Genomic DNA, 23329 nt, shown 5'->3' with positions numbered 1-23329 from the left:
CTCTCGCCGGGCCCGCCCTCGCTCCGGATTGGCGAGAACCCCGGATGTGGCCTCCTCCCGCGCCCTGAGGCCCCGCCCCTTCCGGTTCCGCTTTGGGTCCCGCGCGGCCGGGGAAGAGTTTCGCTGGCTCCTGGGTGGCTAGAGCGTCCTCCCGCGCTCTGACGCGCTGCCGGGGACGCCGCCCGGAGGCTGTCGGGAAGTAGGCGGGGTGACGTGGGGTTGACGAGCTCCGTGGCGGGTTTGCGGAGATCGGTGGCCGGCGGCAGCGCGTGCCGGTGGCGGCCAGCGTCCGAGGTGGAGCGGGCGGCGTGCGGCCGGGGCCATGACGGGCAATGCCGGGGAGTGGTGCCTCATGGAGAGCGACCCCGGGGTCTTCACCGAGCTCATTAAAGGATTCGGTGAGAGCCGAGGGGACCGTCCTGGGCCGGGGGGTCACGGAGGAGGCCCGACCCGGGCGGCAAAGCTGGCGGCTCCGGGGACCCGGAGGGACGCGGGGAGGGGCAGGGCCGGGCCCCCGGGCGGTCGCGTCTCCGCAGCGGTTTCGAGGGCGCGCACGGGGCCGGGGCGGTGTGTGCGCTGCCGCGTCCTCGCCCCCGGCCCCCGCGACTTGCTGCACTGAGTGCCCCGCACCCCCCCGGTCCCCCGGCCCCCTCAGCGCCAGCCTTGCCGCTGCGCACCTGTGCCGAGCGCCGCCGCCGGCCGGTGCGCCCCGGTGCCGACGCCGGGCCGCCGTCCTGCGGGGAGAGCCGGGGTGTGCCTCCTGCAGGGTGCGGGGCCGGAGGCCGCAGCCGCCCGCGAACCCGAGCCTCTAGTTGTTTGGGAAGCCGGACACCTCGAGCGTGGGAGTAGCGGCGGCCGCCGCCCGCCGGCGGCGTGGGACCCGCGGCCGCCGCGCTGCCCCTGCCCCTGCCCCTGCCCCTGCCCCTTGCTCATCCCTGGCTTCCGGCCGAGCGTGTCCGCTTGAGCCAGTGTGGCAGCCCGAGACCACATGCCTGCCTCCGCACTCCTCCCGGCTTCCCCCCTAGGAACGCACACATTGGACCTCTCGGCCTCTTCCCGTCCCTCCTGGTCCCAGCCTCTCGTGGGGGCGCTCGGTTTCTGTTTATCCGTCACATTTCCCGAAGTGGTATTGATTCCAGCCATTATGTTAAGACTTGGACTCGGGGTAGAAATTAAACGTGGCCGCAGATACCGTCTCTTGCACACAGCTGGATATGTGCAGTATCGCTCACCCAGCGTGTGTGGTTCGGCCCGCGGGCAGGGTTTGGGGGTTTTCAGTGTGAATGGACCATGCCTGAGGTTCTAAAGAACTCACAGACGGCAGTGTGGGGTATCGGTTGCCACCTTGAAGTCTGAGCAGAATGTCACAGAGACACAGGCGGAAGGAAGAACTAAAACAGGAGTGCTGATGTTAAAGTGTTGGCCTAGGAACAGCTAGCAGAGTGACTCAAATAATGTAACAGACCGGATGAGTATTTGTATCTGAAGCTGAAAAGATAAACAGGCCAGAGTGGATGCTCTGTTGTATAGTTTGTATGGCCCTGTAGTCACTGGGGACTTCACTGTCAAAGATACTTGAATGCTGCCCTGGCCGGTTTGGCTCAGCGGTTAGAGCGTCGACCTGCGGTCCAGAGAGACCCGGGTTCGGTTCCCGCTGAGGGCGCATGCCTCGGTTGCAGTTTGTCCCCGGCCCTGGTTGGTCGTGCGGGTGGCGGCCACTCGATGTGTCCCTTCACATCGATGTTTCTCTCTCTCTCTCTTCCTCTCTCTCCCTCACGCTCTATCTGAACAAAAAATGGAAAAATGTCCTCGGCTGAGGATAAAAAAAAAAAAAAAAGATACTTGAATGCTGAAATGACTTTTTTTTTTTTTTTTTTGGTACGTGCCCCTAGCGGGAACCAAACCCGGGACTCTCTGGTCCGCAGGCCAACACTCCAACCGCAGAGCCAAACCGGCCGGGGCCGAAATGACATTTTTATAACCAAAAAAGTTGACTATGTGTAGTGGGCAGGATAGACTGGAATGAAGTGAGAAAAAATAGTCGCTTACAATGGTCTGAGTCTGAGAGATCGACGTAAAGTATGGCTTAGGGCCCAGTGGTGTGGCTCAGTGGACTGAGCATGGTCCATTGCACCAAGAGCTCACTGGCTCAATTCCCGTTCAGGGAACATACCTGGGTTGTGGGCTTGATCCCTGGTAGGGGACGTGCAGGAGGCAGCCGATCGACATTTCTGTCTCTTTCCCTTCCTCTCTAAATACCAATAAAAACATAGTTTTAAAAAAGTATGGGTTAGAGAGGAGGAGGTACAGTCATGGATTTTGCTGTCCTGAAACCGACAGGACCGCAGGCTGAATGTAAGGGATAGGAGAAGATGACGCCATGCTTTCCAGGCGGGGGGGCTGGTAAAGCACAAGAGGAGAGGGCTCGATGGAGAAAAGGGGTTCAGTTTTGGATGTGCACTGAGGTGAGATGTCTGCAGGTTTAGCCATAAAATGTACCTTCAAAACCCTATTAGGACATTAAAGTTAACTAAGAAATGCAGGGGTGAGCAAAAGGAGGTTTACACTCGTGAGGACATGAGACAGTTTATTCTTGCATTATTATTACCTTCCATATGGACACCTGTACACCTACTTTTGCCTGCTCCTGTATTATACTAGACACATTTGTTTATTTTTAAAGTAAGTCACTCCGTGAACAACTATTGATTATGTCAATCTCACGTGTGCAGAAAACTTGGAATTGGAAATGATTTAATAAAAGTCCTGCATAAGAGTTCATTCTTTCAAAAGTGAAATATCTATGAAGGCTATTCTCAATTTATTTTTAAAGTTTCTTCATTGAGGGAAAATTATTTGTGGATTCAGTGAATGTATAAATACAGGTTTTGGTGGCAAATAATACGGTAAAAGCAAAGTTTTTATTAAATTAAACTGATGGAACAGAACTATACTTTTAATTGGTATGATGCATATGTAATTCATAAATGCACCAAAAGAAACTGATAGTCTACCCATTTAAAAAAAAAGGTTGTACATTTCTGCTTCCAACCAGAATTTAGTAAGAGGGGCTGGATTTACTTTTCCTACAACAAATCAATGACCCCACCTTTCACTTTAAAAAACTAGAAAAAGAAGAGCAAATTAAATATAAAGTAAACAGATGAAAGGAAATTATAAAGATGAGAGTTGAAATTACTGAAAAAGAAAAGAGAAAAATCGTGAAGAACATCAATGAAACCAAAAGTCGGTTTCTCAGAGATCAATAAAATGGATAAACCTCTAACCAGAATGATCAGAAGAGCACAGGACACACAGATGACCCGCATCAAAAAGAGAGAGATGATATCACTACAGGTTCTACAGCTAATAAAAGGATAGTAAGGGGACACTGTAAACATCTTTATACCAATAAATTTGACATCTTAAATGAAATATACAAATACCTTCAAAGACACAAATTACCAAAGCTCAGTCAAGAAAAAGAGAAAACCAGTATAACCTTACATGTATTAAAGAAATCGAAATTGTAATTTAAAATATTTTTACAGCGACAATTTCAGCCAAAATCATTTTGCTGGTAAATTCAGTCAAATAAGTAAGGAATAAGTAATGCCAATTCTACACAAACTTTTCCAGAAAAATTGGAGAGGAAGGAATACTTCCTAACTTACTCTGTGAGGGCCAGCATTATCCTTGCGAGAAAAGGAAAGTACAGACCTATATCTATTATCAATATAGATGTAAAAATTGTGAACAGAATCTTAGCAAATCCAATCCAATACTTTTAATATACTTTCAATACCAGAGTGGGTGGGCACTTGATAGGTATTTGCTGAGCAGGGCAAATGGAGTCATGAATGTCTGAAACCCCTTTTTTTCTTTAAGGCACTGATTTTTGCAGGTGGTCTATAGGCTTCTCTGGCTCACACTTGAACATAATCTGGGATATCAGAAAGTGTCCGGACTGTGGAACCAGATCTGGGTTTTTGGCATATACTAGTGAATTTAGGCAAAGCCACTTAACATCCCTACACCTTTTTCACGTTATACTTGCCTTACAGGGATAAGAGAAAATGCATTTAAAGCACCTTACACCTAGAAAACACTGGTATATATGGCTGTTTCTTGTAGCATTATAATAATACCACGTAACATTTAGCGAACCCACAGAGTGTCCCAGGCACTGTATTAAAGGTATCATGCATAATAAGTGACCTCGTGTTCCTCACAGCTCTGGGGAGCAGAGAGGACATGGTCATACCACTAGTAGTTTGGAGGGTGAGCGCTTTCCCAGGGCCCTCTTACCATGACCCGCACCACACAGCAGGGTCCCTCAGTCTTGGCACTGTGGACATTGGACCAGATCACTCTTTGCTGCTGGGCTATCCCTGCAATGCAGGATGCTACCCCTCTGGCCTCTGCCCTGTAGATGCTGCCAGCCCTACTCCCCTGCCCCACAGTGTGACAATGGCAGTAAAAATGTCTTCAGATATTGTGAAATGTTCCCTGGGGGGGCAAAAAAATCACCCTGGTGGAGAACCACTGTTCTAGAGGGAGAGCATGTTTGGGGGACTCTGAATAGAATAGAAATCTAGGAAAAGAGAGAGACTTAAACACGTAATATAAAAGTCGTTATTAGCCCTGGCCAGTTTGGCTCAGCAGTTAGAGTATCAGCCTGAAGAGTCATGGGTTTGATTCCGGTCAAGGGCACGTGTCTCAGCTGCTGTTTGGTCCCGACCCTGGTCAGGGTTGTGCAGGAGGCAGCCAAGCAATGTGTCTCTCTCACATCGATGTTTCTCTCTCTTCCTCCCTCACACTCTATCTGAACATAAATGGAGAAATATCCTCAGGTGAGGATTAAGAAAAAAGTCACTGAAAAGTGACAGTTACTTATTACCACTTAAAAAAAAATACACAATAAGAAAAAAGATGGCCAAGGGCAGAGCTGGGGAAGATTGGCGATTGATCGAGAGAAGTGGGTGCAGTAGAGCCAGAGATTGGGCGAAACCAAGAAGGAGCTGACATGGAGTGGCAAGTCAGTGAGAGTAAACTGGAACTTTTTAAAGTTGTGAAAGCAATACCTCCCATTGTAAATAATTAGAAAGGAGTAAAGGACATAATAGGATTCGGCTGTGAACTTTTATCTGTTTTACCATTTTAATTTATCACGTCTTACTGTCCCAAACGTGCATGTCTTCTAGTTAATATTTTTTTTAATCCTCACCCAAGGACATTTTTCCATTTTTTGTTCAGATAGAGTGGGAGGGAGAGAGAGGAAGAGAGGGAGAGAAAAACATCAACGTGAAAGGGACACATCAAGTGGCTGCCACCCACCCAACCCAACTAGGGCCGGGGACAAACTGCAACCGAGGTACATGCCCTTAGCGGGAACCGAACCCAGGTCTCTCTGGACCGCAGGCCGACGCTCTAACCACTGAGCCAAACCGGCCAGGGCTCTTCTAGTTAATAGTTAATGGTGAAGGAAAAAAATGAGTTCCGTCGTTTGTTTTCTAAAGAAAGAATTTCTTATTTCAGGTTGCCGCGGAGCCCAAGTAGAAGAAATATGGAGTTTAGAGCCTGAGAATTTTGAAAAATTAAAGTAAGTATAATTTTAGTTGTGTTAAAAATTGTCTATACTTAAGCAGACTTTTGTCAGTTTATTTTACTTGGATCGTCCTTGGCTGAACACAGGACTCCTTCAAGTCTCTTTTCAATCCTGTGAGATAGGAATTGTTATTCTCCTTTTATAACCAAGAACCTGAGGCTTCTAGATAAGTAGCTTGAAAGGGATTAAAAACTAAGACTGCTAATTCTATGTCAACAAAGTAATTGGTTGATTTTTTTTTACAACATTTGCTTCTAGATAATGGATTAGAACATGGAACACATTTTAGCATTAAAGACCTGAATAAGAGATCAGCCTACAAAAGCACCTTTACTACTGTGTATTAATAATAATTCAGACTCGTGTGTACATCCTCCCATTGCTTCTGGGGAGGTGCAGTCCAGGTCCAAATGTGGGTGCCAGGAAGTGCCATCCTCTTCCCCCGCCTTCTGACTGCAGCCTCCCCTCTGAGCCTCTCCTCACTGCCCAGCTCCGTGTCCCCAAGTGCTGACCCTGTGTTGCAAAGCGGGGCCAGCGTTCTCACTGGTAGGAGATGGAGGCGAGTTGGCCTTTCACGGCAGTGGGACCGTTGGGACACGGCTTCTGTTTCCGTCGTAAGAAGGGGATGGTTTGCTTCCCCATCTTCCCTTCTGCGAAGAGCGCAGTCATTTTAGATGGAATAAGGTCACTTTCAGCTGAGGGATCAGGAAGCTTAGTTACAGATGCGTCTTAGAACTGTCTTTAAAGGACAGGAAAGGCCCTGGCTGGTTTGGCTCAGCAGCTAGAGCGTCAGCCTGCAGTCCAGAGAGATCCGGGTTCGGTTCCTGCTAAGGGCATGTACCTTGGTTGCAGTTTGTCCCTGGCCCTGGTTGGGTTGTGTGGGTGGCAGCCACTCAATGTGTCCCTTTCACGTCGATGTTTCTCTCTCTCTCTCCCTCTTTCCCACTCTATCTGAACAAAATACATATATATATAAAAAAAAAGGAGAGGAAAGACTTTTGTTGGAAGGCAGCTGTGAAAGGGACTGGAGAGAACCCTAGGGGGTCGATGTGACGTTTTCTGGGCAACGACAGTTCCTGTAGGAGCGTGGTGACGTCCTCGAGTACCTTCCCTCACCCTGCAGTGAGGATTGCTCATGCACCCAAGAGTCGTACGAAGTGACCCTTGTATTTCACAGCGTGTGTGCTGTCCACCAGTTGTCCGTAGACAGCCTAAGCGAACTTTATTCATCGATGTTGGAATTCAGTCTAGGTTAGCAGCTTCTTCTAGTTTTGCTTTGTTCTTATTTTCCCTTTTTAAGTGACGTGACCTACGGTAGAAATGAATGATCTGCAGGTTTGAGAATAAACCTTTCATTATTATTCTATTTTATTTTATTTTATTTTATTTTATTTTATTTATTTATTTATTTTTTTAATCCTCATCCGAGGACATTTTTCCATTTTTTGTACAGACAGAGTGGGAGGGAGAGAGAGGAAGAGAGAGAGAGGGAAACATCGATGTGAAAGGGACACATCGAGTGGCTGCCACCCGCACGACCAACCAGGGCCGGGGACAAACTGCAACCGAGGTACGTGCCCTTAGCGGGAACCGAACCCGGGTCTCCGGACCGCAGGTGGACGCTCTAACCGCTGAGCCAAACCAGCCAGGGCCATTATTATTCTATTTTAACTTTTTAAGTTTTATTAGCCTGTCTTAGGCAACATTGTAGCAACCGAGTAGCAAAAGAAATCTTTAAAATTTTTGTGGATTTACTTCATTTGCATTGTATTCGTTAAGTAGTAGAGTAAAATGTAATATGCTAACAACGTGTCCGCAGAGCATCAGGGTGTGGTGTCACCAGTGTGTGTTTTACTTTGCAGGCCTGTCCACGGCTTGATTTTCCTCTTCAAGTGGCAGCCAGGAGAAGAACCCGCGGGCTCCGTGGTCCAGGACTCCAGACTCGACACGATCTTTTTTGCCAAGCAGGTAAGGTCCTTGGGTTCCCTGAAGTCCTGCGAGCAGTTTTCTTACGCCCAGGACTTTGTCCCTGCTATGTGGCTGTAATGTAGCAGTCCTCAAACGTCGTGGCTTAGCTTTACCTTCTCAAAAGTGATCGAGCTCCCAAAGAACTGCATGGAACTCGATGGCGATCAAGCTGGCTGTCCAGTGCTAGTCGGATGCTCTAATTGGAGGTCTGTGTGTCAGGATCGTCGATTAGGAGAATACTGAGAAATAAGTTGTCTTCTTGCCATGACAATGTGTGTGGAAGGCTGCAGGGAGGACAATGTGGTAAGGCTTCCCTGTCGGTAGCGTCGCCTGGTGGCCATCTCCCTGCTGAGCAAGGGAAGGTGTGGGGAACGTGGTCGTCACGCTGCGGGGGTCCCGGGCTGTCTGCCTCGGGCTGTTGCCTGCGTGGCGCCTGGGCAGGGGTGTGCAGGGTCCCTGCCCCTGAGGGGCTGGGAGCTCCGCGGAGGCGCCGGGCAGTCCGTGGAAGATAAAATCGCAGTGGCGACGAGTCCCTCGTGGCGTGACATGAGAACCACGTGGCGTGACATGAGAACCACGTTGCGCGGTGGGAAGATAATCCGTGAGCTGACTCACTTCGCACACCAACCACAGAGTTCAGGGGCCCCGGAACCACCCTCCCTTCTGACATTGCACATCCAGGGTGTCCCCAGGCTCACCCTCAGGTTCTGTAATTGGCTAGACAGACTCATCATCTTCCCTGAAAGCTCTCGTCATGGTTACCGTTATGTTTATTACTGGGAAAAGTTAAGGTTAAGTTCAGCTCAGGGCAGAGACACGGGCAGAGTTGAGCAGGTTCCCGTGGGACGCTTCCGGTCACCTTCCCCGGTGCAGTCCTAGCTGCCGTTGCCTTTCCCGGCACTGATGTGTGATGGGGCACCGATTGTTGCCACCCAGGGAATCACAGCTGATTCTCGGTATCCAGAGCTTCTCGTGGCCCCAGTCACGTAGACCTCACCATGGTTGACAACCGCGTGGATGGTCTGCCTCCAGCCGCCCTGGTGAGCCACAGCCCCCAGGTAAACAAACTATGAGGCATGGCTTTACGAGAGCTCCATCTTGTCCCAGGAGCCAAGGACGAAGGCCAGACCTCTCTGCGAAATTAAATGCTTCACTGCATTTACTTGGCCTCTTCAGGGAGATCTGAGAAAGCTCCATGAGTGACAATTCAGCAGAAATCCAGAGGTTAAGTAGGCATTAGCTGGGGGAGAGAGCGAGAGGATCAGCCAGATTAGTAACAGCTTCCGGGCACAGGAGTCAGACCAGCAGGGTGCACCGAAGAAGCCGGTGGAATTACAGCTCAGTGAGCGTAGGTGGGCGGGCAGCGCGCTAGGGCGAGGGGCAGGTGGCTGTCCCTGACTCCAGCGAAATGCACATGCAGAAACCGCACGCATGATGTGTGCATTTTGATGAGTTTGGGAGGAGTTTCTTTTCTAATGCTTTCACAGTTTTTCTAAAGTGATGAACTACAGATTTGAGGTCTTTCGATCCTAGGGGTGGGTACATATTAGGATCCTACAGTGTCATGATTTTGAAAGATGTGTGAATAAGTATAAATTTTAACCCCTTCTAACTTCACTCCTTCACTTCCAACTCTCCCCAGATCATTTCACCAGAGCTAAGAACACTAAGTCCTCCAAAGTTTTGGTGAACCACCTTTTTGACGATTCCTTTAAACATTAAAATTTTTCATCCAAATTTACTAACGAACTGTGATTCTGATCAAAATAGACACTAAAGCTCAGCCTGTGTGGCTCAGGAGACTGACTGTCTTCCCATGGACTGAGAGGTCCTGGTTCAATTCCGGGTCAGGGCACATGCCCAGGTTGTGGGCTCGATCCCCAGTAGGGGGCGTGCAGGAGGCAGCTGATCAATGTTTCTCTCTTACATCGATGTTTCTCTCTCTCTCTTCAAAAAAATCAGTAAAAACATATTTAAAAATGAAAAACAAAATAGACACTAAAGGAAATCAGCAACCACAGTAATTGGATTCTAGATACATTCCTTTTTCCTAATTTGTCCAGTTTGTGGTCATTTTGAGTACAGGACACTGAGAGGAATCACACCAGTGTGGGGGCCTCACTGCTTGTTTGGGAAGTGGGAGAGTCCCCGAATGTAGAAAGCAGTGTCTGTCAAGACGTGCTCAAACACACTGCAGTTAAAAGTGCAAGAGTCAGCGTCTGTGAGAAGCCTCAGGCAACAGGAAGAGTAGAAGAGTAAGGAATTGAAGAGGGAAGATAATTGAAAATTTTTCTTCTGAAATCAGGCAGGATATAAATAGATAATTTACGAAATTGTGAAATCATAAGTGAATTGGCATTTCATGGGAAGACTATAATGAAAAAATGGTATTCAATTATAGTATTAGTACCGCAATATGGCAGTATGACTAAACTATATTTTTTCAGTCGTTTACCAAATTTAGCTCAGCAATTAATCTTGCTGGTGTTTACTGATCATCTGAGGTTCTTTCCAGCTTGATGATCTCAGCACCGTGGGTGCTGAAGGGACCGTGGAAGAAGCCCGTGTCCATAAATAGGTGGTGATCTTGCTGGAGACCACAGACGTGTGCAGCACAGCCAGCACGCTGGCTCAGCGCGTAAGCTCCAGAAGCCGACTGCCCCTTGCTTAGCTCTGTGCCCTCCGGGCAGGTTCCCGACCCTCCTTGTTCCTCACTTCCACAGCTGTAAAATGAGCACAGTAATATTGCTCCTTCCTCAGAGGATTGTGGAGAGGGTTGAAAGAATTAGTTCATGTGACGCGCCCAGCAAAGTACTCGCACGTAGTGAGTGCCATCCAAGTGTTTCTCCCCAGACTAGAGGAAGGTCGGTGTAACCTGTTCCACCAGTTGACAGGTAGATGGCAGCCCTGTGCAGACGGAATGAGCTGCAAAAATAGGTGGACGATTTCTGCCCTTTTTAGGAATTCAAATGAGGGTCGAAACTAATGAGTTGTTGGATAATTTCTCTAAAAGCCACATAGGTGAGTTGGCGCTTGCTCTGGGTGCTGGAGTGTGGGTTGAATTTGGACAGGTAGGAAGAGTTTAGGACAGCGATTTTCAACCTTTTTCATCTCATGGCACTCACAAACTGATTACTAAAATTCTGCAAGGAACATGATATTTTTTGCAGATCTGACAAAAGAAATAGGATAATTTTGATTCATTCACACTGGACAGCTATTGTTGTGTTGGCTGCTGTCATTTTTTTATTTGACAGTCTAAGGGAAGAGAGGTCAGTGCCCCTGACGAAATAGTCAGGTATTGCGTGCTTTAAAACTCTTTGCAGCATGGTGGTTGCAGATCGCTAGTTTAGGAGGAAGTGAACAGGAGGGAGGGCAAGTTCTGTTGGCTTCATCAGCTCTGTTTTAGATCAGGAAAGGTTGGTCTCATCGCCCTAACTGGATTGGTGGCAGCAATGTAATGAGTTCATTTCATTAATTTGGTTTCCTAGAATCTTTGACTCTGGAACTGCAGCAAGTTTCTGACACTAGATCACCATGGAAATTAAAGTTAATGTTTATGTTAAAACTATATGAGATAAAACCGGAAAGCTATTAACTTTATATTTGGGGGGTGTCCTTGTCTCCAGTTAAAAGCTGCCTTCCTTCCTAACAAGTTGATATGTCCGCTCTTATGTTTCATAGGTAATTAATAATGCTTGTGCTACACAAGCCATCGTAAGTGTGCTGTTGAACTGTACCCACCAGGATGTCCATTTAGGAGAGACATTATCAGAGTTTAAAGAATTTTCACAAAGCTTTGATGCAGCTGTGAGTACAATCTTAACTATTCCCAAGATGTCCTGCGTGTGACAGTTCTTATTGTGACGTGTGACTTTTGCACACGATTTCAGATGAAAGGTCTGGCCCTGAGCAATTCGGACGTGATCCGGCAAGTCCACAACAGCTTCGCCAGGTAGGAGGCCGCGCGACAGGCCCGCTCGCTGCTGGCCGGCCGGCCGCTCACTGCCTTTCCCTTCACGCAGGCAGCAGATGTTTGAGTTCGATGCCAAGACGTCGGCCAAAGAAGAAGACGCCTTCCACTTCGTCAGTTACGTTCCTGTTAACGGCAGGCTGTACGAGCTGGATGGACTGCGAGAAGGGCCCATTGACCTAGGTGACCGCCCTGTGCCTGCCGTCTCACTCCCGCCTCAGTGCTGCGGGGGGCGGGGGAGGCCTCAGCTCCCCAGGACACCCCGTTACCCGCCAGGAAGGGCCTGTCCACCACTGCAGTTCAATGGGAACCTTTACATTTCTTCTAAGAGAAAAAAAGTGTTTTTAACCCATAGATTACATAATTTATTTAAATTTTTTTTTTCTTTATTGATTTTAGAGAGAGAGGAGGGAGAGAGATAGAAACATCGATGAGAGAGAACATCGACTGGCCGCCCCCTGCACGCCCCCCACCGGGGATCCGGCCCACAACCTGGGCATGTGCCCTGACCGGGAACCGAACAGGCGACCTCCTGGTGCAGGGCCGACACCCAACCACTGAGCCACACCAGCCGGGCACATCATTTATTTTTAAATTAACTTTTAAAAACTACTTTGTCTAGTGAACTTGTTATTTTTCTCGTTTTTAACCTACTGATGAGGGATAGTGAGCATTTTTTGTCATCTTGTACCAAAATATTTTGTTTGCAGTTGGATCAGAGTCACTTCAGTGTCAGTGTCTGACAATCTACAGAAATGTTTTTCTTCAAGGTTTCTATTTAATAGTGAGTTGATGTGCTGTCCTTTGTCCTGAAGGGTAGATTTGTCTGACCCCACCCTGTCTCTGACCTCAAGCAAACGGGATAAATGGTTATTGAGGGGGAGAGTACATTGATGTTCCTCCGTTGGCCACTAACGTGGGGACTCGTCTCTCTTAGCTGTCAGCTTTATCGTCCATAAAATGAAGGTAGTTTTTCTTATTTCACAGAATTATGAGCTTTAATGAGATAACTCCGTATTCATTACCTTCTCAAACATTTGTTGAGCACCAACTAAGTGACAAAATAATGTGGCAATATAAATTATGATGATTCTGTTTCTCTTGTTGCTAAGAGAAGAATTAAACTTGGGGTGGTAAACACATAATGCAACATACAGATAATGTATTGTAGAATTATACCCCTAAAACCTATATGATTTTACTAATGTCACCCCAATACATTCAATTTAAAAAATAAGACTAGAAGCTGAACATAGTTATGCTAGAAGGATTGTTACCATCCTGATTTTCCTAAAATATTTATCAGAAGAGATACTTTGGACCAGAGTGTTGAAGTCATGTCAGCGCTGGTTTTATTCGAAGTAAATGCTTTTACCTTCCCAGGTGCGTGCAGTCAAGACGACTGGATCAGCGCCGTGAGGCCCGTCATCGAGAAGAGGATACAAAAGTAAATGCTCAGCTCCGCTCAGCGGCACCGCGTCCCGGGTCTTCGGCGTGTCCGAAAGCTCTCCTCCTGCCTTTAGCACAGCTCCCCGAGTCTGCCTGGGTGAAATCAGGCTGATGTGTTCAGGAAATCTATTTCAGAAAACCTAGATTCGGTCACATCTTTGTATGTTTTGTATGGTTACTTTGTAGAGTTTTGCTTTCAGCGTCTATTTTTTAATTAAATTAAACCTTTTGAGTTAGTTATATATTTCACATTCAGTTTTAAAAAGAATGCAGAGTGATTTGAAGATAAATGAAAAAATATCCTTGGGTGAGGATTAAAAAACAAAGACACAGAGTGATGTTGGGTACCCTCGGCCCCGCAGCGGTGACGTCCTGTGACGCTCGTGCAGGGTCCCACCAGCAGACCGCAGTGCCACTCGATGTGTCCCTTTCACGTCGATGTTTTCCCTCTCTCTATCTCTCCTTCCCTCCCTCCCTCCCTCTCCCTCGTGCTCTATCTGAACAAAAAAATAGAAAAATGTCCTCGGGTTAGGATTAAAAAAAAAAAAGAAAGAAAGCAAACTATAATAGACATATGTATACGGACTTGTGTGTGAATGTAAGTTTTCATTTCTCGGGGGTAAATGCCCATGAGCAGCACCAAGGCTGAGTTGTGTGGTGACTGCATGATTCATCATTTAAAAAAATGACCAAGCTCCTTTCTAGAGTGCTGGACCTTTTACATTCCCATCAGGGGCGTGTGGGGTCCATTCCTCCACGTCCTCGCTCGCATTTGGTTTTGCCAGTTTTTCTTAATTTCCATTCTGATAGGTGGGTGGTGATATTTCATTGTGATTTTAATCAGCATTTCCCTAATGACTGGTGATGTTGAAAATCTCTCGATGCCTTTTGCCTATTTGTAATTGGATTGTTTGTTTTTGACGGTTGAGCCTTCAAGTTCGTTAAATTCTCTAGATACTGCTGGCCCGAATTAGACACGTTGCCTGCAGATATTCTGTCCCCGACTGTAGCGTATCCCCTCATCCTCCCAGCGTGGTCTTTCGGAGCAAAAGCGCTTAATACCCATGGAGCCTGGCTTCCCCACTGTGAGTTTTTTTTGTACTGTCAAATCTCAGACTTTCTGCCCAGTCCTAGATTCCAAACATTTTTTAAAAAGATTTATGGTTTAACATTTTTCATTTAAGTCCGATGTGTTTCGAGTTAATTTATTTTTATCCTCACCCGAGGACATTTTTCCATTTTTTGTTCAGATAGAGTGGGAGGGAGAGAGAGGAAGAGAGAAAGAGAGAGAAACATCGAGTGGTTGCCACCCGCACAACCCAACCAGGGCCGGGGACAAACCGCAACCGAGGTACGTGCCCTTAGCGGAAACCGAACCCGGGTCTCTCTGGACCACAGGTTGACGCTCTAACCGCTGAGCCAAACCGGCTGGGGCTCGAGTTAATTTTTACATATGGTGTGAAGTCAAGTTCTGGTTTCTTTGGCCTATGCCTGTTCACTTGCTGTAGCACCCTGTGTTGAACAGGCTGTCCTTGCTCCGCTGAATCGGTCTTGCACCCCTGTGCAAAACCAGTGGGCGTATTTGCGTGGGTCTGGGCTCACTATCTGTTCCTCTGATTAGTTCATCTGTTCTCTGACAGTACCAGTCTCTGTAAATGGAGCTATAAGTCTTGACATTAGGTAGAGTGATGCTTTCATCTTTATCCCTTTCCTTCAGAATTGTCTGAGCATTATAGATCGTCTGCCTTCCCATGGGAATTTTGGTATAATCTTGTCTGTAGCTACTAAAATTTTTCATAGAAATTGTATCAATTCGAGGAGAATTGGCATCTTGTCTATGTTGAACCTTCTCATGCATGAACCATTGACTTGGATCTCCCCGAGGATCATGGGTAATCACAGTAAATTGTCTTAATTGTAATTATGTTACCACTGTTTATTATATTATAATCTTTAACTTTTTAGGTACAGTGAAGGTGAAATTCGATTTAACTTGATGGCCATCGTGTCCGACAGAAAAATGATATATGAACAGAAGATAGCAGAGTTACAGAGACAACTCGCTGAGGTCCGTGGCCATGTTTTTAAGTACAAAGTTTTAAGAGTTATTTTCTCAGGGAAAGTGTTCCTCCCTTCCTCCTCCCCTCCCCCCTCCCTCCCTCCCTCCCTCCCTCCTCCCCCCTTCCCTCCTTTCCTTCTTAACCGGGTGTCCTGAGAGTACTCAGGAGGCAGGCTGCCTGGTTCAGCTCCGGGCTGTGCCACCTAGTGGGTGCATGGATTTGAGTGTATTTCTTTGAGCCCCAGTTTCTTATGTAAGAAGAGGATAATAGTATTAACCTTGTAAGGTTGTTGTGAGGATTAACTGCGATAATATGTGTAAACCACTTTAAACAGTGATTGGCACAAGTAGTATGTGCTAAATAAGTGTTAGCAATTAATTATTTACTGTCATATAATCAGGCAAGTTAGACTGCATGTCTCAGAACCGACTAAGTACATTTAGAGTCACTTCTGACCTTTACTAGTCTTTATGGTTATTTCTGTAGTGAGTAGGATAGGACGAGAGAATTGGTAAGTTAGACAAAAAGACCTTTTTACATTCTTTTGATCACATTTTCTTAAGAGTATATTTAAGCAAATGTATAGCTGAACGGGAGGATACAGCATTAAAGTCGAGTCCAGTATAGCCTGGCCTTAGGTACACATTACTGGGATATGGAAATATGGAAGGTGCTCGAGGCTTCTAGCCTTTACTGCTGCATGTATTCCCTGGTAATCTGTTACTGTAGTAAGGGTAAAATTGGAAAAGAATTGTGCTACGCTTATCATTTGGAAACATTCTGGACGGAAGTCTCGGTCTTAGGGTGTGGTCTTCTCTCTGCCCAAGGAGGAGCCCATGGACACAGACCAGGGCAGTGTGCTAAGTGCCATTCAGTCGGAGGTTGCCAGAAACCAGATGCTCATTGAGGAAGAAGTACAGAAACTAAAAAGATATAAGGTATTTTTTTAAATTTTCCCTTTAATGTTTTAATGTAGAGTGATATGTTTTGACGTGAAGGTATCTTGAGTACTTGATCTTTTTCTCCCATTATTTACTAGTTTTCAGAATAATGAGTTGATTTCCTGGCATTCCACAAAAGTAACTAGTGAGCTTTTTTACTTTACATTTTTTTTTTCTCTATTGATTTTAGAGAGAGAGAGGAAGGGAGAGGGAGAGAGAGAGAAATACCGATGAGAGAGAACATCGATGGGCCGCCTCCTGCATGCCCCCCACAAGTGGGTGTATTTGTTTTCCTTCGCTTTCCCATGTTTTCGGTCTTTAAAAACGTCGTGGTGTCTGGGGCACGACTCGGAGTCGCCCACAGCAAGGCTGCCGGCCTCTCCTTGGCCTGCAGCCCGTCCGACGGGCTTTCTCCCGGAGAGGGGAGCGTAAGGGAGCTGGCTTGTGTGTGATGTTGGACATGCTCCTCGTGTCGTGGGTCATGTGTGTCACAGTAAGAAAAGCCTGGTCATTCCCCTGAAGCTCAGTTGAAGGCGAGGATTGTCCTTGTTCGTCTGACTCTCACCACGGTGTCAGCGGGGAGCTGTGCTTCACCCCAACAGCCCACAACGACTGTTAGAATAGATGGGGGGGCGGGGGCCCGAATCCCGGGAGGAACAAGGGGCCTGTTCACAGAGACAGGAGTGTCACGGATGAAAGTTGGAATGTTTATCTTCAATTTTTTGAGATATAAAGAAACAACTCCCCATCACTGAATATATTCGCATGCAGGGTTATTACATAGCTATAACTAATTTATAATATTTGCCTACCATAAACACAAAGCAGTTTTCAGAGTCTTTACCTGCTACATTGTTTGAGAATGCTCTGTTCAAAGAAAGGAAAATGACTCTCATGCTGATATAAAATGTACGTGTGTTTGGATTTCATTAATTCGTTCATTAATTGCGGGACTCTGTGAGCTTCCCTTGTTCACGTGAGAAATCGAAGACGCCCAGACTTGGAGCAGGGCGTGTGGAAGGGGGTTCACAGGGACCGCCCTGCTTTTCCCTGGGGGAGGACGGAGGCCAGCCGGTCGTGCAGAGGCTAGACCCGCGGGGCTGGGGCGGCGCTCGGGACGCGCAGTATTCCACCGAGGTGCGAGTTTCCCACACACTCCGCCCGCTTGATCGAACATTATTCAAAGAAAGACTGATCTTTATCACAAAGTAAAGCTGCTCCCATTAGCCTGACCTGATCGTCGCATAGATGTGGTCAGTAAGGACAGAGACTTGGTCACTGGGCCTTCTTAGGTTTGCTCGCATGCGTTACGTTTTCTTAAATAATCCCAGACTAGACTTCTGATAGGCTCCGCTGTTTGCCGGTACAGTAGGAAGCCAGACCCAGAAGCTCCCCACACTTGTATTGTATTAGCTTTTCTTCTCAGTGGGAACAGACTCTCATCATTTCTAATATTCTTTTGAGAAGGGTGGTTCCCCCCCATTTCTGTTTTGAGCTGTATGCAGAGTTAATGTCAGAAACTCCGTGCAGATGCAGAGCCAGCGTGGTTGATATTTGTTTCATTTTCAGATTGAAAATATCAGAAGGAAGCATAATTACCTGCCTTTCATTATGGAATTGTTAAAGACGTTAGCAGAACACCAGCAGTTAATACCACTAGTAGAAAAGGTAAGGATTTTACTGGTGAATACTTAGATGTTTTTGGTCCCTGTGGAATTGATTTATTTTTAATTTTATTTTTCGGTTAAAATTTGCATTCAGCACTTTTGTATTACTACGTATAGCACAGCAGATGGACGTCCATGTAGGTCACCTCTGATAATTCAGGGGCCCTCCTGGCACCATATATGGTTGTTACAATATTGTTGACTGTATTAAATTAGATTTAGAGTGTCCAAAGAAAGAAAATCTTGAGGGGCTTCAGTAGAGGAAAAATTTATTGAAGCATTTTGAATTTTGTTTGCTTTTACCTCCTGTTTTATGTTCCAGATGAGAATTAGTTCAGTCAGGTATTTGTAAACCAGGGACCAGGGACACCCCACTGTTCACCTTCCCGAGCCTCAGTGTCTCAGTTGTGCGAAAACAGAGATTTAAAACATTCTCCTTTCTTTAAGCCGAGAAACAAGTTTTAATGTTAATAATTGAGATAACAGATTCTTCTTATTTAATTTAGCAAAAGTGTGAATTATCATAGAATTTAGAACTAGAATGGACATTGATTGACAAAGGAACAAAATAACGGCTCCAAGACTGAGAACTAGGTTTTCCTACCCGAAGCTGGTGTCCTTCCCACTGATGGGGAACTAGCGTCGGTAGGGAAACATTTGAAGATTTTTTTTCTTTAATGGAAGGTACTTAAATAAAATACTTATTGAATAAGTGAAACATTTTAAATTGTTTTTAAGTTTATATGTAAATCAATGTTTCTGAAAGTGACCATCGCTGGATACCCTAGAACACATGCTACTTGGCCCCTCCCCGCATATTCCCACGAAGGGGAGGGGAAGGAATCTTTAATAAGCCTCCCCCCCAAGCGATTCTAAGGCCGCTGGTCTGTGCACCACACTTTGAGAAGCACTCTGAGAAGATAACCACTAGGCAAATAAAATACTAGACCGTTAACTTCAAGACCAGAATATACGTGGTAGTTTTTTTGTTTTGTGTTTTTTTGGTACATGCCCTTAGCGGGAACCAAACCCAGGTCTCTCTGGTCCGCAGGCCAGTGCTCCAACTGCTGAGCCAAACCGGCCAGGGCTATAGTTATATATATATTTTTTTTAACTAAATTTTAATGTTTATGAAGCAAAGATACATTTCAACCCAGCTGTTTTATGTTATAAATTCTAAATAATATGAGAGAAAGTTAAGGTTTTGTTTACCTCATTGCCCAGATCCCCAACATGTGCTTCCACTTATCATGAAATGCAAAAATTATTGCAGAAGACTGCTAAAACATATTTATATACACATTTTTCTATTCGTGTATCTTGGTATCAAAGTTACGAAAGTCCAAGATAGGAAACTGATTTTTAAAAGCTTTAAATTAACAATTATTAGGGTCCTGTGATTCTCAAAATTGCTGTTAACAGAGTACCTAGCTGTTGTGTTCTTTGTATGGAACACTATGAAGTAGTTCTCTATTAAAAATAATAAATAAAATAATGTGGACTTGTACTAAATCATAGGTTATGTTATATCAGATTTATGTATAAATAAATATTAAGGAGCAGAAAAATGTTGTTAGAGACATTTTAAATGTATGCATTTTACTTTAAAATTGTTCTGTGAATATTTTTGTACAAAGTAGAGAAAGGACATTTCTTGTTTGCTGTTAATGATGGCATAATTCCAGACTTTTTTTAGTTAGAGAATGACAGCTTTTCAGCTTTTGCATTAGAACCGTAATTCCGTAGTTCCTGTTGTGGACACAAGGTGGCAGTATGTGAATGCCTGGCGTTAGGGGCCACAATGCAGTCTGTCCTTGAGGTCGCATTGGTTCTGTTGAAGAGGTTATTGACCTTGTCGCCCTTTCTGTTTCTCCAAACTGTTCTTTGATTATTAATATTGTCTAGACAATATTGAGATACATTTATTTCTTGCCTGTATGCAATGTTATCCCTAGATTCTGAAGAGAATTCAGATCATTATTTGATTAAAATTTTTGAAATGTTTTAATTACTCATTTATCTAACTGCAGCTACAGGTCAGACACTCTGTCTAAGCCTACAGCTGTACACATGGATAAGACATTTCTCTTACACAACTCATGATACAGTTGGGGAAAAATAAATAATTACAGCTCTGTTCTGAATAATATATATATATATTTGTGATATATATTTGTTGTTGTTAATCCTCACCCAAGGATATTTTTTCAATTGAATTTTAGAGAGAGTGGAAGGGAGGTGGGGGTGGGGAGGAGAGAGACATTGATGTGACAGAGACACATCAGTTGGCTGCCTCCTGAATGTGCTCCGACCGGGGCCAGGGATCAAATCTGCAGTCCAGGTACTTGCCCTTGACTGGGAGTCAAACCCGTGACCCTTCGGTGCTTGGGCCCATGCTCGACCACTGAGCCACACTGGCCAGAGCACATATAAATTGTTTTGAAATACTTATGAATTAGTATGACTTTATGGAATGAGTAATTATGTATTTTTAAGTTATTACAATTGTACATTTCAAATTCTGATAAGAGAGAAGTACAAACCAAGCATGATCGTGATTCTAGAGGGCAGGCTGTAACCATCTCACCGGCCCGAGCCGCTGCACGTCTCGGGGTACAGAGCGGATGTCTGGCGTTCCCAGAGACAGTGCAGCACAGCCCTTAGCTGAAGAACGCCCTCTGAGACACATTTTATTTCTGTGCGCTAAAGCAGACTTTTAAGATTTTTGTAATATACTGTCCTTTAATTTCTAGGCGAAAGAAAAGCAGAATGCAAAGAAAGCACAAGAAACCAAATGAAGAAGGTGCTCCGGCAGGTGCACACACGTCTGCCTCTGCATCTGTTTCCATGGAAACCATTGAGTATGAAGAACACTGAGCAGCACCCGACTGACTCAGTGCACGCTTGGCCGTAGCCCCAGCCTGTCCTGTCTGATGCATGGATCCCTAGACTCCCTGCCTGCACCGTCTGCATGTCGTGCCTCTGGCGTAGCAGTGGCGTGAAGGTCTCGCCCAAATCCCATTCCTTGACCTTGGATCTGAGAACTGTGATCCCCTGCACATAGAGTGATGTAACAAACCCAGAGAGTGCACAGATGATATTCTCCACCTGTCACCGTCATAATTAATCCCTTGGTCTTTTAGCTCAGTTAAATGCTTAAAATTTATAAATGTCAGATCTTGATTAAATTGGATCACTTAGTCTCATTAATGGAAGAAAAATCAGTATTTCTGTCTTTGATATCTAAGTATTTTGAAGATTTTAAACCTGAATTTTATCTTCTATATCAGTTATTCGGGAAAGTATGATTTTAATGCAGATTATTTGAAAAGGACAAAAGTACAGTTTCTAGTGATTTTCATTGCTGCCAGTAGAAAAAAGTAATAAACATCCTAATTTTATTTTCGCAAACTTTCTTTAAGTGTGTGGGGTTATTTATGTATTGTAAAAGTGTTTCAGGGAGGTGACTATTTCAAAGCAAAATTTCAAGTTAAGAACAAACTGTAAATCTTAAAGATTTCTGGTGTTACATTCAGCGTGGCAACACTTTTTCAAGATTTTAAGCTGTAATTTTATAAAAGATTGGAGGTTTGACAAATTAACGATTATCTGCCTTTTTTTTTTAAGGGTGATGGTGGTGGTGGAGGATCCTTGTGCCAATTTGAACAAAATCAGTCCCGTCTAGTAGTTTTCAGGCGTCACGTATAATTTGTCCACAGTGGAGGTTTTTTTACTCTTTTGCTCTTCAGAGTTGCTTAGTTTTTTATTTTATAAAAATAATACTATATTCTTGCTCTTAATCTTCTTTTCCAAGTTAAACTTAAAAGGAAATTTTGTAAAACTTGTATGATCTACTGTTTGAGGCACACTTCTGAAACCGACACATGACTTTTCCACGTACTATGAAAAGGTTAAACGTGTAGGGAGAGCAGGTACCCACTCTTCCAGCTCCAGACACGTGACTTTCTTAGGGCTTGTTGAACAATGTGACGAAACCTGGTGGGAGACTGAGTAGGAAAAACAATGAAATCCTTTTCACACATAATTGCAGTTGGAGGTCACAGAGAAGAATTTGTGGCGTTTCATTTGTTTGTGGGTACATATGTTTTGCTCTGGATATGGTAGTAATTATGGGGTATTTTCAGAGCCGTGACACGATTTTTAAAAGCGGGTTGTAAGAATTCTTGCAGGTTAGTCTCGAGCCCATTCATTTACTTCAACTCACTCACCTGCCCTCTTGTGTAGAGGCTTCCATTCGTCGGAGCAACACAGGAGTGTCGCGTGATCAGGCCGTGCGGCGCTGGCCTGCGGACGAGCGAGGAAGGCAGTAGGCCAGGAGAGCTGAAAACCAGCCCATTGGCATGGCCCCTGATTTTGGACAAAGGCAGCGAAGAGAAGGAAAGTCTCCCAACAGCTAAGCATCCATCTGGGAACAAATGAACCGCAACCCTACCTCACAGAAACGTGTTTGAGACGGATCACAGGCTAAATGTAGCAGCTGAAATATAAAGGTTTTTACAGGAAAACGGGTCACCGTCTTGGTGGGTTGAGAGTAGCCAAAGGTTTCTTAGGTCACAGAAAGCAATAACCATAAACGATGTAAAATTAGCTCATCACAATGAAAAGCTTGTCTCCCTGGCCAGTCTGGCTCAGTGGTTAGAGCGTCGGCCCACGGACCAGAGAGACCCGGGTTCGGTTCCGGCTAAGGGCACGTACCTCGGTTGCAGTTTGTCCCTGGCCCTGGTTGTGGTCGTGTGGGTGGCAACCAGTAGATGTATCTCTCTCACATCGATGTTCCTCTCTCTTCCTCCCTCTCTCCCTACCGCTCTTTCTGAAGATAAATGCAAAAAAAAATTGTCCTTGGGTGAGGATAAAAAAAAAAATGAAAAGCTGTCATTGAAAGACACTTTTTTAAAAAAATGTATTTTTTTGTTACAGATGTTTCTCCTTTTTTACCCCATTGGCACCCCCCTACCCATCCCACCCCCGCACCGTCCCCGGCTTTGTTGTCCATGTCTATCGGTTATGTATACATGCATATACGTTCTGTGGTTTATCTCTTCCCACCCCCTACCCCCTCTCCTGAGGGATGTCAGTCTGTGCCCTACTTCCATGTTTCTGGGTCTAACGTACTCCTCAGACTGTTATGTTCATTATATTCCATATATAAGTGAGATCATGTGGTATTTGTCTTTTTCTGCTTGGCTTCTTTCACTTAGGATAATACTTTCCAGGTCCCTCCATGTCGTCTCAAAGGATAAGAGATGAAAGACACTTTTAATGAGAGGAATTAGAATTCACAATGTTTTAAAATAGCTTTATAAAACTGCTGTGGGTAGTTTTAATAGACATAAGAATTTTTTCCCTATCTAATTCTAATGAAATTCCTTGAAGGGGATTTCCATAGCTTGAGACTGGTTTATCTTACCTGCTGCTGCTTTAAGGATTGCAAATCATCGTGTGTAATTCATGCCAGCCAACAAAGCGCATGAATCATCCTTGTCTTGCTCCTGAGTCGTGACAGCAGTGGGCAGAGAAAATGGGAGAATCAAGAGTGATCCAGAAATACATGTGTAAGTGTTAGTGAGGGGACAGTTCAAGAAAGAGGGGGCCGCTTATTTAAAAGAAAATCCCCTTCGCTCTTTTCACTTTTTACCCTTTCT

The 23329-nt window shown here is 45.3% G+C and overlaps 1 protein-coding gene across 2 annotated transcripts; it reads left to right on the top strand.

Annotated features, from left to right (window-relative positions):
• The first annotated feature begins 175 nt into the window (after positions 1-175).
• On the top strand, positions 176-21276 carry UCHL5 (ubiquitin C-terminal hydrolase L5). 2 transcript variants are annotated; one of them, XM_036277547.1, is made up of 11 exons: positions 176-398; positions 5539-5602; positions 7471-7576; positions 11261-11386; positions 11470-11531; positions 11602-11732; positions 12933-12996; positions 14964-15066; positions 15889-15996; positions 17569-17667; positions 20420-21275. In XM_036277547.1, the coding sequence occupies exons 1-11, from the start codon at positions 323-325 to the stop codon at positions 20462-20464; spliced, it is 984 nt and encodes a 327-aa protein (XP_036133440.1). In that variant the 5' UTR covers positions 176-322; the 3' UTR covers positions 20465-21275. The 2 variants fall into 2 exon arrangements, with proteins under 2 accessions (XP_036133440.1, XP_036133439.1); XM_036277546.1 differs by having other exon boundaries at positions 254-398; positions 15886-15996; positions 20420-21276.
• Positions 21277-23329: the final 2053 nt, after the last annotated feature.

This window comes from Molossus molossus, unplaced genomic scaffold (assembly GCF_014108415.1).
Source record: "Molossus molossus isolate mMolMol1 unplaced genomic scaffold, mMolMol1.p scaffold_m16_p_23, whole genome shotgun sequence".
Classification (NCBI taxonomy): domain Eukaryota; kingdom Metazoa; phylum Chordata; class Mammalia; order Chiroptera; family Molossidae; genus Molossus; species Molossus molossus.
This window is presented reverse-complemented; position numbering and strand designations above follow the sequence as displayed.